Source organism: Rattus norvegicus, chromosome 18 (assembly GCF_021556685.1).
Source record: "Rattus norvegicus strain SHRSP/BbbUtx chromosome 18, alternate assembly SHRSP_T2T, whole genome shotgun sequence".
NCBI classification, from domain to species: Eukaryota; Metazoa; Chordata; class Mammalia; order Rodentia; family Muridae; genus Rattus; species Rattus norvegicus.
In genome coordinates this window covers 80,252,716-80,270,701 of record NC_141551.1, presented here as the reverse complement: position 1 = coordinate 80,270,701, position 17,986 = coordinate 80,252,716, and the positions used below count along the sequence as shown (strand labels likewise).

At 42.9% G+C, this 17,986-nt stretch overlaps 1 protein-coding gene across 1 annotated transcript in view; it reads right to left on the bottom strand.

The window, feature by feature from the left end:
• Positions 1-689: 689 nt before the first annotated feature.
• Cyb5a (cytochrome b5 type A) overlaps positions 690-17,986 on the bottom strand; it is a 32,499-nt gene continuing 15,202 nt past the window's right edge. The window contains exons 2-5 of the mRNA NM_022245.2: positions 14,138-14,266; positions 12,477-12,506; positions 2,725-2,759; positions 690-1,050 (exon numbers count right to left, since the gene is read on the bottom strand). Of these exons, the coding sequence (NP_071581.1) occupies positions 969-1,050; positions 2,725-2,759; positions 12,477-12,506; positions 14,138-14,266 (276 nt within the window). The 3' untranslated portion in view covers positions 690-968. The remainder of the gene's footprint in view (positions 1,051-2,724; positions 2,760-12,476; positions 12,507-14,137; positions 14,267-17,986) is intronic.

Here is a 17,986-nt window from a genome sequence, read left to right as displayed (position 1 = left end):
GTGTGAGAAGGATGACTCAGCACACTCTGTGGTGTGAGAAGGATGACTCAGCACACTCTGCGGTGTGAGAAGGATGACTCAGCACACTCTGTGGTGAAAAGCACTTGGACTCAGTTCCCAGCACTCATGTGACAGTTCAAGACTCATGCAAGGAGTTCCAACAGTCTGGCCCCCATGGGTATTAGGCATGTAGTGAGCACACATACATGCAGGCAAAGCACTTGCATGCATACAATGAAAATAACTGAAAAGTTGTTTTGAAAAACTATCCATTCTAGCCACAGACTTGCACGCTAGCCCACAGGCCTACATGCTAGCCCACAGACATGCATGCTAGCCCACAGACATGCATGCTAGCCTACAGACATGCATGCTAGCCCACAGGCCTACATGCTAGCCCCGCATGCTAGTGCACAGGCCTGCATGCTAGCCCTTGGCTCCTCCTGGCAGTGAGGAGACTGAGGTTCTCCTCTGCTTCCCTTGCTTCATTCAGCCATCTTTTCGGAGACAGGCATGTAATACAATGCAATAGGTACAGGCAGGCTGATCGCAATTACCACTGAGCAATCAAGACAAGGACAAGCCAGACAACTGGGTCCAAACAGTTAGTACGTTAAGCAATTCTGTTAAACAATCCAAAACACTAAATACTAAATATAAAATACCACACAAACAGGCACACCTGGTGTACTTTACAAGCCAGATATATTTTAAAAAGATCATGTTTACAATAAGTAAATTACGTAGTGAAGAAATGTCAAAATGAAGTTGAGTAAAAAGGCACATTTGAAAGTTTAAGAGTACAAAGAGTCCCATGTTTGTTCTCCTAGCATAGGAGGAGAGGGAGACAGATATATTACAATTACATTCTCAGGGGGAGGGTTTCTGTCAGTGGAAGTGATTAACACTGGCTTCTTTTCTCCCCTCTCTGGGGCAGTCTTTTCCTTCCTTGGCTTCGGACAGACAGGTTAATCTTCTGCCATGTAGAGGCGATACATCAGAGCTACCACCAGGGCTGAGATGGCTGGGATCACCCAGTTGGTCCACCAACTAGAAAGACACATGAGCAAAGAGATGTTTGAGTGAACCTCAGTGCAGAGACCGCACCCCCTCTGATGGAAAACTACCACAGCATATTTTCCTTACCTCTAGAACCTCTTTGGCTAAAAGGATGGCTCAGTTTTGCTAATGCTCTCATGTGCACAATGCAGGCCCTAGTGTGCTGGCCTCGCTACTCTTCCCTGCTGTCACCATGAGAAAACTAACACCGTGCTCTCCTTCTATCTTCTTCCACGGAATTTACACAGAGAGCTCTTAACAGCTCCCTCAAAGACGCTGCCTGAAATTAAACTCTGCGTTCTCTATCATAAACCCACAAAGGGGAAAGGGGAATGGTCCTGACCCCTTTTGTTCTCCCACAGGAACTAAACAAGCATGTTAATGTCACTTAGATGAGAATCAGACCAATGTCCTCACTGAATATGCTGTCAGCAAGCTCTACAGCCAAGAGCCCCACCCCCCCCCCCCACCCCAAACCACAGAGTAGACAACCTGCAGCCGGCCTTGGCTCCACCATTCTCAGATCCTCCTCTGAACACCCAATCTTACTTAGCATCTGTACTAGGTGGATTTAAGTCATTCAAAAAATAGTGTGCCCTAAGTACTTAGTGGGTGGTCGACTTCCAAATTCAAAGGCAGAATGTATAAGCTTTCGATAGGTGGCGCACAAGAGATTATGGGTAAAATCAAGGATGTGGCTTGGAAGAACTTTAATGCAGACAGAAATTTGATTTCAATCTCTAAATTTCAACTTTTTAGGGGACGAAATTTAATACCTACACTTAGCACCCAAGAATGCATGCATGCATCTTCCCTCGTACTGTCAAACAATCTTCATGTAGCAAAGCGCTCAAAGAACAAGTTCAGTTAGAAGATGTAAAGTGTGAGAGGATTGAAAGGATAATCTCCATCGGAGTGGAGTGGGGGCTTTTCAGTTTCACATTAAAAAGAGGAAGCCTAAAAAAAAAATAAATAAAAATAAAATAAAATAAATTTGAAATGTAAAAAAGAAATACCCAATTTAATAAATACGAAAAAAAAAAAAAAAAAAAAGAGGAAGCCTGCCAGTAGAAAGAAGATGGTTTGTATTCTAGAATATTCCCAAGAGGCAGGCATGCCGAGAGGGGCGTGGTTCAATTTGACAGAATGAAATATCAGTGTGTAGCTTTGGGCTTGATTCTACAAATGAAAACAACAAAAGACCATTATTATATAAGTCCACACAGCAGGACTGCCAAAAACGAGCTTGGACTGGAATACGGAGAGGAAATCTGGCACCTGTAACAAGAGTCACCGTGCAGTTGGATTGGTGGGCTGAGCTTGAGTAACAACTGGAAACTGAGCCACGCTTGTGGGGACAGAGTGACCAGTCGTCAAGGTGCTCGTGTGTCAAGGAAGAATGAAGCTGAACCTTTGCTTGTGAGAACAAACGCAGCCCCGATCCCCTGGACGGACACATCCAGACGGAGAGGGTACCGGGGTCACGGGATGGAATGCCCTGAAGTTCTGGGAACGCATACGCAGACCAGAGGCGGAGGGCGGAGTGGGAATCCAAGCCCGGGTCACACAGCAGGCGCCATGCAGCTCTGGCTCCTGAACCCTCCAAGAGACCTTGACTCAAAACACAGCAACCAAGAAGGAAACAAAAAAGACAGCACTGCCTACCTGGAATTAGACTCGACAGTAGTGATAAGGGTTTCCTGGAACACAAGAGAAACCATGAAGTTAGGGTTTTGTCCAAGCATTTAGCCCCCTGACCAAAATCTTGTTTGAAGATAAAAATCATCTTATTTTATTCAACTCTATCTTTTAAAAGTGGTTAAAAGGCAAAATTTTTCCCAAGTTCTTCTTACTAAAAAGCCTAATTTCACAACTTTTCAAGGAAATAAAATTTTAAGAACTATATTTAAATTACTTAAGAACATAAACTTCATAATTTGAAAATATTAATTAATGGAATAATACAACAATCCACACTTTCGACATTTAAGGACTTCAATGTAGAACCTCATGAACACACATAAGGCTGCTGCATCACTGTCTTTTGGAAAAGGAAATTCTTTGAAGAATAGAATATGAAATAAATGTGACATTTATTACATTCAAACATAGTAGGGCATTAAAACACACCTAAATTACACTAATAGTGTGCCAACCAAAATGAAACAATAAGAATTGTCCTGTCCCATGCTAGACCACCTTTTGTGAGGCTTCCTTAACTCACCGATGGCACCAGGAAGACCCGATTAACTCAGAAACCGCTCTGCCTAACCAACTCTGTGTCTACCTTCCAGCAGTGTCTAGGCACAGCCCTTCTCATGAAGACCATGAAAAATGCATACATTCCCAAACCATTCCAAACTGCAGCCCACTAAGCACACACAGGTAGGCTTTAACAGATGTTAGAAAACACTCTTGTAATATTCCACACCAGCAAAAAAACTGTTAGTGCTTCAACAAAAGCAGTCACAGACAAGCCAGACCCTTCAGAAAATCGTGTCTATAGCATTCTGCAGATGCGAAACACATCAGTAAAGCAAGCTGTTTGCAGCAAGGCTCAGCGGTGTCCCTGAGGACAGGTGAGGAAGACTCCCTGGGAGAGGCAAACCCATCTCAGGGACGCATAAGCAAAGCAGCAGAGCAGCGCACACCAACCTGGACACACCTTTAAGATTCCTGACACGGAGGGGAAGAAAAACAAGTCTTAAAAAGAAAACTTCACATCTGTTATTGTCTTAAGCAATTTTAAATCCTAGTAACTATAGAGTTCACAACCACAAGATTACTTTCCATGAATATTATTAACACTGATTATGGCAATTAAATATGCAAGCAATGGTAATCAGTTATTAGAAGGAACACAATCATGTAAGACACCAAAGGGCTCTCTGGAGACACTATGCATGCTGGGAAGTTGGAGTGAGGAGGCAGACAGGACAGGCCACTGGCTCGTGATTCATGATACATGCAGGGATATCTGCATCTCAGGAGACCCTATGCAACCTCAGGCGCCTTCCTTGACACCTCGTCTCAGTGTCTGCGTTGCTAATGTAAAAGCACCAGTGTCAGGTTAAAATACTGCTGAGGCTCAAGCATGCTGTCACGAGGGCGGGCGGGCGAGATGGCTCAGCAGGCAAAGGTACTTGCTTCAGGGCCTTACAACCTGAGCTTTACTGATCCCTAGGGCTCTCGGGGTGGAAGGGGAACCAATTCTCCTTAAAGTTATCCTCTGGCGAGAAGTCTGGTGTGATTCTGATAGGTCTGCCTTTATATGTTACTTGACCTTTTTCCCTTACTGCATTTAATATTCTTTCTTTATTTTGTGCATTTGGTGTTTTGACTATTATGTGACGGGAGGTGTTTCTTTTCTGGTCCAATCTATTTGGAGTTCTGTAGGCATCTTGTATGCCTATGGGTATCTCTTTTTTTAGGTTAGGGAAGTTTTCTTCTATGATTTTGTTGAAGATATTTACTGGTCCTTTGAGCTGGGAGTCTTCACTCTCTTCTATACCTATTATCCTTAGGTTTGATCTTCTCACACCAGACTTCTCGCCAGAAACTATGAAGGCCAGAAGATCCTGGACTGATGTCATACAGACCTTAAGAGAACACAAATGCCAGCCCAGGTTACTGTATCCTGCAAAACTCTCAATTAACATAGATGGAGAAACCAAGATATTCCATGACAAAACCAAATTTACACAATATCTTTCTACAAATCCAGCACTACAAAGGATAATAAATGGTAAAGCCCAACATAAGGAGGCAAGCTATACCCTAGAAGAAGCAAGAAACTAATCGTCTTGGCAACAAAACAAAGAGAATGAAAGCACGCAAACATAACCTCACATCCAAATATGAATATAACGGGAAGCAATAATCACTATTCCTTAATATCTCTCAACATCAATGGCCTCAACTCCCCAATAAAAAGAAATAGATTAACAAACTGGATACGCAACGAGGACCCTGCATTCTGCTGCCTACAGGAAACACACCTCAGAGACAAAGACAGACACTACCTCAGAGTGAAAGGCTGGAAAACAACTTTCCAAGCAAATGGTCAGAAGAAGCAAGCTGGAGTAGCCATTCTAATATCAAATAAAATCAATTTTCAACTAAAAGTCATCAAAAAAGATAAGGAAGGACACTACATAGTCATCAAAGGAAAAATCCACCAAGATGAACTCTAAATCCTAAATATCTATGCCCCAAATACAAGGGCACCTACATATGTAAAAGAAACCTTACTAAAGCTCAAAACACACATTGGACCTCACACAATAATAGTGGGAGATTTCAACACCCCACTCTCATCAATGGACAGATCATGGAAACAGAAATTAAACAGAGATGTAGACAGACTAAGAGAAGTCATGAGCCAAATGGACCTAACGGATATTTATAGAACATTCTATCCTAAAGCAAAAGGATATACCTTCTTCTCAGCTCCTCATGGTACTTTCTCCAAAATTGACCATATAATTGGTCAAAAAACGGGCCTCAACAGGTACAGAAAGATAGAAAAAATCCCATGCATGCTATCGGACCACCACGGCCTAAAACTGGTCTTCAATAACAATCAAGGAAGAATGTCCACATATACTTGGAAATTGAACAATGCTCTACTCAATGATAACCTGGTCAAGGAAGAAATAAAGAAAGAAATTAAAAACTTTTTAGAATTTAATGAAAATGAAGGTACAACATACCCAAACTTATGGGACACAATGAAAGCTGTGCTAAGAGGAAAACTCATAGCGCTGAGTGCCTGCAGAAAGAAACAGGAAAGAGCATATGTCAGCAGCTTGACAGCACACCTAAAAGCTCTAGAACAAAAAGAAGCAAATACACCCAGGAGGAGTAGAAGGCAGGAAATAATCAAACTCAGAGCTGAAATCAACCAAGTAGAAACAAAAAGGACCATAGAAAGAATCAACAGAACCAAAAGTTGGTTCTTTGAGAAAATCAACAAGATAGATAAACCCTTAGCCAGACTAACGAGAGGACACAGAGAGTGCGTCCAAATTAACAAAATCAGAAATGAAAAGGGAGACATAACAACAGATTCAGAGGAAATTCAAAAAATCATCAGATCTTACTACAAAAACCTATATTCAACAAAACTTGAAAATCTTCAGGAAATGGACAATTTCCTAGACAGATACCAGGTACCGAAGTTAAATCAGGAACAGATAAACCAGTTAAACAACCCCATAACTCCTAAGGAAATAGAAGCAGTCATTAAAGGTCTCCCAACCAAAAAGAGCCCAGGTCCATACGGGTTTAGTGCAGAATTCTATCAAACCTTCATAGAAGACCTCATACCAATATTATCCAAACTATTCCACAAAATTGAAACAGATGGATCACTCCCGAATTCCTTCTATGAAGCCACAATTACTCTTATACCTAAACCACACAAAAACACAACAAAGAAAGAGAACTTCAGACCAATTTCCCTTATGAATATCGACGCAAAAATACTCAACAAAATTCTGGCAAACCGAATCCAAGAGCACATCAAAACAATCATCCACCATGATCAAGTAGGCTTCATCCCAGGCATGCAGGGATGGTTTAATATAAGGAAAACCATCAACGTGATCCATTATATAAACAAACTGAAAGAACAAAACCACATGATCATTTCATTAGATGCTGAGAAAGCATTTGACAAAATTCAACACCCCTTCATCATAAAAGTCCTGGAAAGAATAGGAATTCAAGGCCCATACCTGAACATGGTAAAAGCCATATACAGCAAACCAGTTGCTAACATTAAACTAAATGGAGAGAAACTTGAAGCAATCCCACTAAAATCAGGGACTAGACAAGGCTGCCCACTCTCTCCCTACTTATTCAATATAGTTCTTGAAGTTCTAGCCAGAGCAATCAGACAACAAAAGGAGATCAAGGGGATACAGATCGGAAAAGAAGAGGTCTAAATATCACTATTTGCAGATGACATGATAGTATATTTAAGTGATCCCAAAAGTTCCACCAGAGAACTACTAAAGCTGATAAACAACTTCAGCAAAGTGGCTGGGTATAAAATTAACTCAAATAAATCAGTTGCCTTCCTCTATACAAAAGAGAAACAAGCCGAGAAAGAAATTAGAGAAACGACACCCTTCATAATAGACCCAAATAATATAAAGTACCTCGGAGTGACTTTAACAAAGCAAGTAAAAGATCTGTACAATAAGAACTTCAAGACACTGAAGAAGGAAATTGAAGAAGACCTCAGAAGATGGAAAGATCTCCCATGCTCATGGATTGGCAAGATTAATATAGTAAAAATGGCCATTTTACCAAAAGCAATCTACAGATTCAATGCAATCCCCATCAAACTACCAATCCAATTCTTCAAAGAGTTAGACAGAACAATTTGCAAATTCATCTGGAATAACAAAAAACCCAGGATAGCTAAAGCTATCCTCAACAATGAAAGGACTTCAGGGGGAATCACTATCCCTGAACTCAAGCAGTATTCCAGAGCAATAGTGATAAAAACTGCATGGTATTGGTACAGAGACAGACAGATAGACCAATGGAATAGAATTGAAGACCCAGAAATGAACCCACACACATATGGTCACTTGATTTTTGACAAAGGAGCCAAAACCATCCAATGGAAAAAAGATAGCATTTTCAGCAAATGGTGCTGGTTCAACTGGAGGTCAACATGTAGAAGAATGCAGATCGATCCATGCTTATCACCCTGTACAAAGCTTAAGTCCAAGTGGATCAAGGACCTCCACATCAAAGCAGACACACTCAAACTAATAGAAGAAAAACTAGGGAAGCATCTGGAACACATGGGCACTGGAAAAAATTTCCTGAACAAAACACCAATGGCTTACGCTCTAAGATCAAGAATTGACAAATGGGATCTCATAAACCTGCAAAGCTTCTGTAAGGCAAAGGACACTGTGGTTAGGACAAAATGGCAACCAACAGATTGGGAAAAGATCTTTACCAATCCTACAACAGATAGAGGCCTTATATCCAAAATATACAAAGAACTGAAGAAGTTAGACCACAGGGAAACAAATAACCCTATTAAAAAATGGGGCTCAGAGCTAAACAAAGAATTCACAGCTGAGGAATGCCGAATGGCGGAGAAACACCTAAAGAAATGTTCAACATCTTTAGTCATAAGGGAAATGCAAATCAAAACAACCCTGAGATTTCACCTCACACCAGTGAGAATGGCTAAGATCAAAAACTCAGGGGACAACAGATGCTGGCGAGGATGTGGAGAAAGAGGAACACTCCTCCATTGTTGGTGGGATTGCAAACTGGTACAACCATTCTGGAAATCAGTCTGGAGGTTCCTCAGAAAATTGGACATTGAACTGCCTGAGGATCCAGCTATACCTCTCTTGGGCATATACCCAAAAGATGCCCCAACATATAAAAAAGACACGTGCTCCACTATGTTCATTGCAGCCTTATTTATAATAGCCAGAAGCTGGAAAGAACCCAGATGCCCTTCAACAGAGGAATGGATACAGAAAATGTGGTACATCTACACAATGGAATATTACTCAGCTATCAAAAACAACGAGTTTATGAAATTCGTAGGCAAATGGCTGGAACTGGAAAATATCATCCTGAGTGAGCTAACCCAAACACAGAAAGACATACATGGTATGCACTCACTGATAAGTGGCTATTAGCCCAAATGCTTGAATTACCCTAAATGCCTAGAACAAATGAAACTCAAGACAGATGATCAAAATGTGAATGGTTCACTCCTTCTTTAAAAGGGGAACAAGAATACCCTTGACAGGGAAGAGAGAGGCAAAGATTAAAACAGAGACTGAAGGAACACCCATTCAGAGTCTGCCCCACATGTGGCCCATGCATATACAGCCATCCAATTAGACAAGATGGATGAAGCAAAGAAGTGCAGACCGACAGGAGCCGGATGTAGATCGCTCCTGAGAGACACAGCCAGAATACAGCAAATACAGAGGCGAATACCAGCAGCAAACCACTGAACTGAGAATAGGACCCCCGTTGAAGGAATCAGAGAAAGAACTGGAAGAGCTTGAAGGGGCTCGAGACCCCATATGTACAACAATGCCAAGCAACCAGAGCTTCCAGGGACTAAGCCACTACCTAAAGACTATACATGGACTGACCCTGGACTCTGACCTCATAGGTAACAATGAATATCCTAGTAAGAGCACCAGTGGAAGGGGAAGCCCTGGGTCCTGCTAAGACTGAACTCCCAGTGAACTAGACTGTTGGGGGGAGGGGGACAATGGGGGGAGGGTGAGGAGGGGAACACCGATAAGAAAGGGGAGGGGGGAGGGGGATGTTTGCCCGGAAACTGGGAAAGGGAATAACACTCGAAATGTATATAAGAAATACTCAAGTTAATAAAAAAAAAAAAAAAAAAAAAAGTTATCCTCTGATCTCTGTGTGCGTGCTGTGGCGCACAAGCCCGTGCACGCACACACAGCGGAGTAAATAAACATTAAAAAGCGTTAAATGTAAGGAAATAAAATGCCACTAGCATGCTACCACAACCACTGTCACTGGCAACAATGACCCTCCAAAAAACAGAACTTAAAAAGTATAGACGGTTTTGGATTGTCTATTGTCTCTGTAGCCTTCAAACCCAGAATGCTTGCGGGTTTAAGCTGTAGTCACCGCTCAGCACTAGGATAAAGAGGCACCACTTCTCTGGTAGTCATTTCTCTGCAGGGCTCTGCTGCCAGGGAAGGAACTTCTCAAATCAGCACTGAGCTCCGTCACCTGCCTTCCTTGAAACCTGGGAGGCACCCAACTGTACGGCATGCACCACAACCTACAAAGGTCATGCGAGCCAGTACACATCATGATTAGCTCCATATAAAAAATATATACCAAGCCTTTGCAAATCAGTTCTCTCGGTGTAAGTTCGTCTCACTTAGCATCTCACCTAGCTCCCTCCTTTATTGGAAAAACTGACAGTGAACTTCCTCAAAGTTCAGTGTCTCCTGGAACCTAAGGGACCACTCCTGACAAGCCAGGGGCTGAGCAGGTGACTCTCACACAGCTCACCAGAGCTTCAGGGCCTCAAGGTCTGGGGATCTCAGAGACAAACGTATCCTCATCTAGCGTGGTGCTTTGAAAGTTAATAAGGAAGGGCACCAATACAGCTTGTATCTTCTCTATGAGCAAATGTGGTTGCTGTGGATACACTTAAAGACACGCAATTTCTATGTCTATAAATACCTTACCCTGGCAAGTTAGCTTCCTTTGGGCAGGTTCAAGCTAAGACTCCCTGGTACATCTTCTTTACAAAATTAACTAGATGTTTTAACTAACACTTTCTTTCTCAACACTGAGGACTAATGCCGCATGCTCTACAGCTGAGCTCTAGTTGCAGTCCCAAGTATGATGTTTACTGAAGAACATTAGACCACAGAACACATTCCTAAGGGACCAGTATTGTTTGGCAGAAATAGCAAAGCACCCACACTTTCTTCTGTGTCATTTGCTTCCAGCCTCTCAAATAACCAGCAGGGTCACCCCACTTTCTTCCAGCTGTGCTCCTATGTAAGCAAAGTCACAGGGAACAAAGGGGGGCCTGTCTGTTTGTTGTACAACAAGAAAAAGCCACAAAGCTGTCCCTTTGTAAAATTTTGATAGTAAAAGCATCTGCTTTAAACATCGAGTCAGCAGATGCAGATCCAGTGAGAGGCTCTGCACCGGTAGGTACATCATGCATGATCAAATGAGTGCTTCTGGGAGCTGCCCCCTCCTGCAAACACTGGCAGGAGGACTTTCGTCAATGCTGATGTTAATTCGTGTGCTCTGTTCACTCCAAACATCAAAGCGATTGCAAGTTCAAATAGAAGACTAAAACAAAACAGAGAATAGCAAACACAGCTGGGACATGCGGGTTCTCCCCTCCACACTACTCTTTGGGACAGGTGTACATCCCAGGCTAGCCTTGGACCACTATGGAGTCAGGGACAACTTCTGGTCCGTCTGTAATCACTTCCCAAGCACTCGGGATTATGGCTGGGCAGAATGACCTCCAGTTGCTGGAGACTGAATCCAGGCCCTCGTGCATGCCAGGCAAGCACTCACCAACAGAGACGCCCACTGCACAGTGAACACATTTGCCAACAAATGGCGGCCTAAGACATGCTTACCACCACATACCTGCACAGGCACTGTGGTTAGCAGACAGCAGACCAGAACTCAGGAAACAAACCTCCCCAAAGCCTTGTTTTTCTGCAGGTGACTTACAACAAAACCATTACATACTAATACCTAAGAGGACAGGAACAAACCTTTTCTCTGACAGACTTTGAGGGGACAAATCGGTGCTCCACAAGATAAAGTCGCGTTCTGAGCAATGGTCACACACAGCATTCAAATTCTAGGCACCATTTTTTTTTAAAATCTTTGTGACACATTACTATCACTATGTTAAGTGTGCCCTTTGTTTTCAACAGCAGAAAACAGAAGTGCAATTGCTGTGCGTGGGGAAGCACAGACAGGCCTTTTCCAGCACTGGGTGAGAGCTGGAGTAATCAGGGCATTTGTGCTCACACTGTAGGATCACTGCATATTACGCACTGAAAACAGCGGTGGCTGTGCAATGGACTGTCCAGCAGTCATTGCAACCTCAGAGAAGCTCACCCGCTGTGTGCGCCCTCTCTACTGAGAAGAAGCAAAGAGAAAAATGGAAAAGCTGAGTTTTCTTGCTGCCATTTTTGAAGCAAAACCTTCCTTCACCCTTTATTACTTCCAGGCAAGAATTAACTTTTCCTGCTTATACTTTTTAGGAACTTCAGCTGGCTGTTCTCATAAATTCTTACTCTAGATTTAATGAGCAAATGTGGGCGAGAAGGTCAGCTCAGACTGAAGAAAGGAATGCCAATGTAAAACCAGCCTTTTCTGAACACCTACAAGGACACAGGGATGCAGAGAAGGAAGGGGCACGGGTTGTACCATCAGAGTTAGGGAGGAAAACATGCCTCAGCTTAAACAAGTTCCAACTCCTCCGAAAACGAGGCTTACGTCCAATCTTTCAGAGCAGAAGCACAGTTTTATTTCACAGAAGAAATTGAAATCAGGGTTTCATGCATGTTAGATAAGTGTCTTCCACTGAGCTATCTGGATTTTATTTATTGATAATTATGATGTTTAAAAAGAGTAATACTTCTGTTGTACAAAGTAACATACAAACTCTCCTCAAAAGCACGTGGACGAGTAAAAAAAACCTGAACAAACAAAAAACTCCCAAACTAAACTTTTGCAAAACCAATACGTTACATATTCCCCTTATCTAGAAAGATCTGTGTAGGCTGTGACCTTTGCCCCATTTTGACATGTGCTACATACAATGTAGATACATAGTTACCTCTATCCACCACTCCTTTGAGATACTTGGACAAACTTACCGAAGGCTTGGCTATCTTTGATCTGTCATCCTGTAAGGGATAAAAAGGGAATTGGCATTAAGAGTCAAAGGACATGTGTGAAAGTCTCATTTCCAAAAAGCTGACGTCTACTGAGAATTGAAAAAAAAATTACTATTCAATGATTAGCATAGGCATTCAGCAAAGTTAAATGCAAAATTTGATCCATGTGGTTTGACAAAAAAAAATTAACAGTAGAGTTAGGAACAAGAAGCATTTCCGGGCTGGAGAGATGGCTCAGCGGTTAAGAGCACTGACTGCTCTTCCAGTTCAATCCCCAGCAACCGCATGGTGGCTCACAACCATCTGTAATGAGATCTGATCCCCTCTTCTGGTGTTGTCTGAAGACAGCCACAGTGTACTCATATGAATAAAATAAATCTTAAAAAAAAAAAAAAAAAAAAAAGAAGCATTTCCATCTACAGTCCCAAAGTTTAGAGTGGATCCATGGCTGTCTTATGTATATACAGAGGTGTTTAGAGGTTTACTAGTGTTGAACTGACTTTTAATTCAGGCGACAACTGAAGACTAAACCTGGCCCTCCCTTCTCTATTCTTGAGTTGGTGGAGATATGCATCTTTGTGCTACAATGGACCCCGAGAAGCCTGCAATACCCCAGCAATGTAATTATAAACTATTTAAACCTCAGAATGAGGACGTCAAAATCCAAGGGCATCTAAATGCTGACCACAGAACGGTCTTGCAGAGAGGTGACCTAAATAAAGTCACCCTCCTAGGAACAGAACTTAAGAGAACAGGATGGGGAGGAATTTTTGCAAGGACAGACCTCACAGATGCAATTCAACCATGTTAGTTCTGGGAAATATGACTATGAAAATGTGTGGGCTGGTAACCCTCCAGATAAGAGTAGTTGACTCTCTCAAATATTATATATATATATATATCCTCCCAGCAAACCCATAAGGCAATACACAGACAGACAGACAGGTACAGGTACAGGTACAGGTACAGGTACAGGTACAGGTACAGGTACAGGTACAGACACACACACACACATACACACGTTCAACACACTAAAATAGATTTCTGGGCCTTCTAAAAAGAGCCTGCTTTTATCTTTCCTTCATTTGCAGTTCTTACAAGAACCGTTGTTCAAATACAGCAAGACTCATATATAAATAGGCATCTGCCTATATTCATCTATTTTTAAAGTTTCTTAGTTTGCTTACTTGAGCTGGGGCTGCTCGTTGTTCATCTCTTGTTAGGGAAAGTGTGCCCATGACCACCCTTCACTCTCCTAGCTGTAGAACAAACTACATGGACTGATACTCTCTGCCCTTTGAGTCTCTGCTGACACTCAGAGGCCAAGGACCGTCCCTAGCACAAGGCCTTGGAGCACAGCACTCTGACCGAGTCTAGCAATAAGTGCAACCAAAAGAAACCGAAAAGTAAAGAAAGATTGAATCAATGTATTTATCACAAAAATTTTATCCTGCTAGGCATGGTGATGCACGCCTATAATCCCAGCATTTGAAAGTTAAAGGCCTAAGTGAGTTCCAGGCCAGCCTGGGCTAGTTACTGAGAGCCTGTCTCAAATGAAATATTCTAAATCAATTTAGACTTCCCAATGTCAAACAGCAGCCTTGGAAGAGAAGAAGCAATTTCCCCAAGAAATGACTTACTGGATGGAGCTCCCCGATGATGTATGTTTTGGACAGTTCTCGTGCATCCGTAGAGTGCCCGACGTCCTCAAAGTTCTCAGTAGCATCACCCCCAGCTTGCTCTCTTAGGACTTCTTCCCCACCAGGATGCTGTTTAAAGAACAGGTTGCATGAATACTAAAATCTTTTCAGGCAGATGAGCTAAAAGGAGAGGGTTAGCTTATCTAGTCAGTCAGCCCACTCCAGAAGTCACACACGACAACGGCTGACTTTCAGGATGTACAGCGTGGACTCTAAACATGCTTCCTCCCTCTCCACTTCCTTGGGGATGGTACAACAGAACCTTCCTGATGTTACTTGTCTCCAAGCTACAGACCCAGCAACACCAGTGTTACATGGATAGCCTTAAAGATGTTGTAATGTTTGTTCTGCTTTTCTAGAAAGTTCCCCAAACTTACCCCCTTCAACTGATGCTAAACTGTCTCTTCAGCGTCCTACTTAAGACTTCAAACTTGGGACTCTCTCAGTATGAGTGTGGACCAAGGAGAGACAGTTGGTCAGAGATGAGGGAGGAGAGGACAAAGTTTCCCTTCAGGGCACACTATGTACACATGCAATGTGCAGCCGACACCACCCACTGGATAGGTGGGAAAGCCCAGGCTAGGCACGATACTCTTTCTAGAGGAATGTAAGTAACTGTTGTCCGTACAGTCAGAATATCTGGGGAGGGGAGGGAGGGAGCGAGCGCACAGGTCGGCAGGAAGAATCTTTCCCTTCGAAGAGTCATTTCAGTACTCCAAGATGCTCCAGTTCATTGTTAATACAGAGGGAAGCCATGAGTCTATGATGTACAACCAGTGATGAGACCTGGAGACTCCCAAGAAAGAATTCGCAGGCAAGCACTTGGTTAAATCATCCAAACATTCCAGCAGGAAAGCAAAACAAAACAAAAAACACTTCTTAAATTAAGCTTGAAGATGTACTTAGATCAAACTCATCCTGACCTTTAAGCAAGTCCTTAGGGTATAAAAGCCACCTCCCTGTTCAGTTGGGCCTTCCTTCTTCCCAGTAACAGAAAACAACAGGGATACTCAGCATTGTCAAAAGGTGCCTGTTCCTTATACTTCTTTACTTGGACACATCTAGTACTAAAGCTTTACTACATAAAGCAGATGACATTTCAGGATATAGAGTCTGTACTGCCCAAGTGTTTACTACATGCTATGTGTGCTGGTTTGAATGAAAATGATCCCTGTAGGCTCATATGCTTGGATGCTTGGTCTCCAGTTAGTGAAACTATTTGGGAAGGATTAGGAGTTGTGGCTTTATTGGAATATATATATCACTGGGGATGGGCTTTGAGTTTTCAAAATCCTGATCAGGCCCAGTGCTTTCCTCCCTCTGCCTGCTGTCTGCAGATCAGGATGTTAAAGCTCTCAGCTACTGCGTCAATGTCATGCCTGACTGCCTCCTGTCTTAATAACCATGGATTATCCATCTATAACTGCAGCCAAGCCTCTGATTAGACATGATTTCTCTTATGAGTTGCTTTGGTCGTGGTGTCTCTTTGTAGCAACAGAACACCAACTAAGACACTTTTGAGAAGATACTAGTCAGGGTTGGAGAGGTGGCTCAGCAGTAATGAGCATTTGCCTCTTGGAGAAAACCCGATTCAGACACCAGTACTCTTGTGTGGCTCACGGGCACTTATAATCCTAGTGCCAGGGGATCAGTGTGTATCTATCTGCACACAAGGGGCCTGCATACATACATCCAGGCACATATACATACACAGACCATTTTATAAAAGGAAGAAAATCCTGGTACTTATCTCAAAGCTATGAAGGATGTATTTTGAAATGTGCCAGACACATACCATATTCCAACAAACATGACAGGGTCTGTACTACACCCTTCCCAGTATTAGTATCTGTCCTCAACATGACTCCTTGCATTGCATAAACGCTTCTCTAATTCTCTGAAGCATGTTCTCCTCCAGTTGTTCTGACAATAAGACTCTCACAAGCATCAAATAGACACTAAAGGCATCTCACAGGTATGGCAATGGTACTCAAGGTTTTCTGATTCTGGCACAATCTGGAACTGTGAATCTTGATCTGGCTGAGGAACAGAAAGGCAGGCAGAGGAGAACTATTAGTGACCAACATCCCCCAGAGTCCAAAGGTAGCACACCATTGGTCCTCACTGAATGACTTAGTTCACAAGTTCATCAACTCGGGACTCTTGCTCAGGACAAGTGAGCCTCAGTAGATCTGCTGGAGTTTCACTGTGCACCAGGGACAGCCTGTTTTCCAAAAAGACACAAAGGAGGTGATGTCATCAAGAGGCCAAACCTACTCCATCTTGGGACCGGCCTCCATCTAAAAGAAAAAGGCCTGAGAACTTGATCTGTAGCCAAACCCATGCTGCACCCAAGTTCCAGGAAGAACCAAATATCTTGTCTCTGGCCCACACCCTAGAGTTACTCCCTAGCTAGCTGCTCCTAGCAACAGCCAATCAGGACTAGTCCGGCAGTTCCAGATATACCTTGAGACCGTTCGTTCATGGTCTTGCTTCACAGCACATACTGTTGTCTTACAAGTCAGTTAGATGATTGCCAGGCTAAACTCCCCTCTCTTGCTCCTGGCCAGTTCCCATGAAATCTTGACCTGCTGAGGGCTCAGGGGCTTCACCCTCCTATCCTGCTAAGACAGTGACTGCAGGTGGGCCCAAGCTCCAATAAAGATGTTAATGTGATTGCAGTCAGGTCGGCCCCTTGGTGGTCTTTTGGGGCTCCTGGACTGACAGTGCTGTGGTGGAGGGAGGCATGTTCCACCTCAGTTATGCGAATCGAATCATGACCTGGAAATTAAGCAGTGCAAAAGGGCAGCCCTCAGCACCAGCTCCAAAAAGAAAGGAAGCAAAGACTATGTTTACCTGAAGCTCCCCTCCATTTCTCAGGCAATTTTCTAAGGGAAAAAGAGAAAATACTTTGGGCTATTGGTCTCACTGGCCACTGCTACATGTGAATGTGTGTAAATAACTTAGTAAAGACACAATAGCGAATAAACTAACTGATGTCGAAATATTTTTAACCCTAAACACTTTTTTGGAAGAATTAAAAAGGAAATCAAAGCCTGAAAAATTGGTATAAGACAAAATAAACTTCAAGTCTTGATAAGACAACAAAGATAAGGGACTAATGTTTTGTAATATCTAATATTTTCCTTGATTATGTGACTCACACAGAAAAAGAGAAAGGGCTTGTCATATAAATTAAGTCCAAGCCACACTTGCCTGGAAGTTGGCGATTCTTTTGTTATCCTCTCACTCTTGTCAGTAGATATGCTGCAGTTTAGCAAGGGCTCTAACTGCAATAAACAACTGGAGTGCACAGTGTTCCTGTCCTGCGTTTTGGGCACATTGTAGAATTTGGGAGTGGCTCTCAGAAAAAGCTACGAAGGACTGGCAGCTTAATAAGCACCTGAGGACTTCTCTGCAAGAGTCAGGGAGAAGCCTTGCACAACTGTACAGAACAAGGGTACAGGTGATGCCCACGCCAGAAGGCCGTCCTCCAGGCAGCTGCGGAGCCTGGAGAAAGGAAGTGAAGGGTGTGGGAGGGGGTGGGGGGAGAATGCACACAGCCAGTCTTTCTGTGAAGGTTTCCAATGTTCCAAAAGGAATATTCCATTTTCAGTGTGTGGCTCTAGATAATTCATAGGACAAATACTTGGGTTGTGTCCCCAAAGACAAGACTCAAGAGTAAACAAAGACAGCCATGGCTCCTGTACCTGGAAACCATAGTCTAACAGGCAAACATGAACAATGCTCAACTGTGAACTACAAATGAATGCCACTTCTGAAATCACA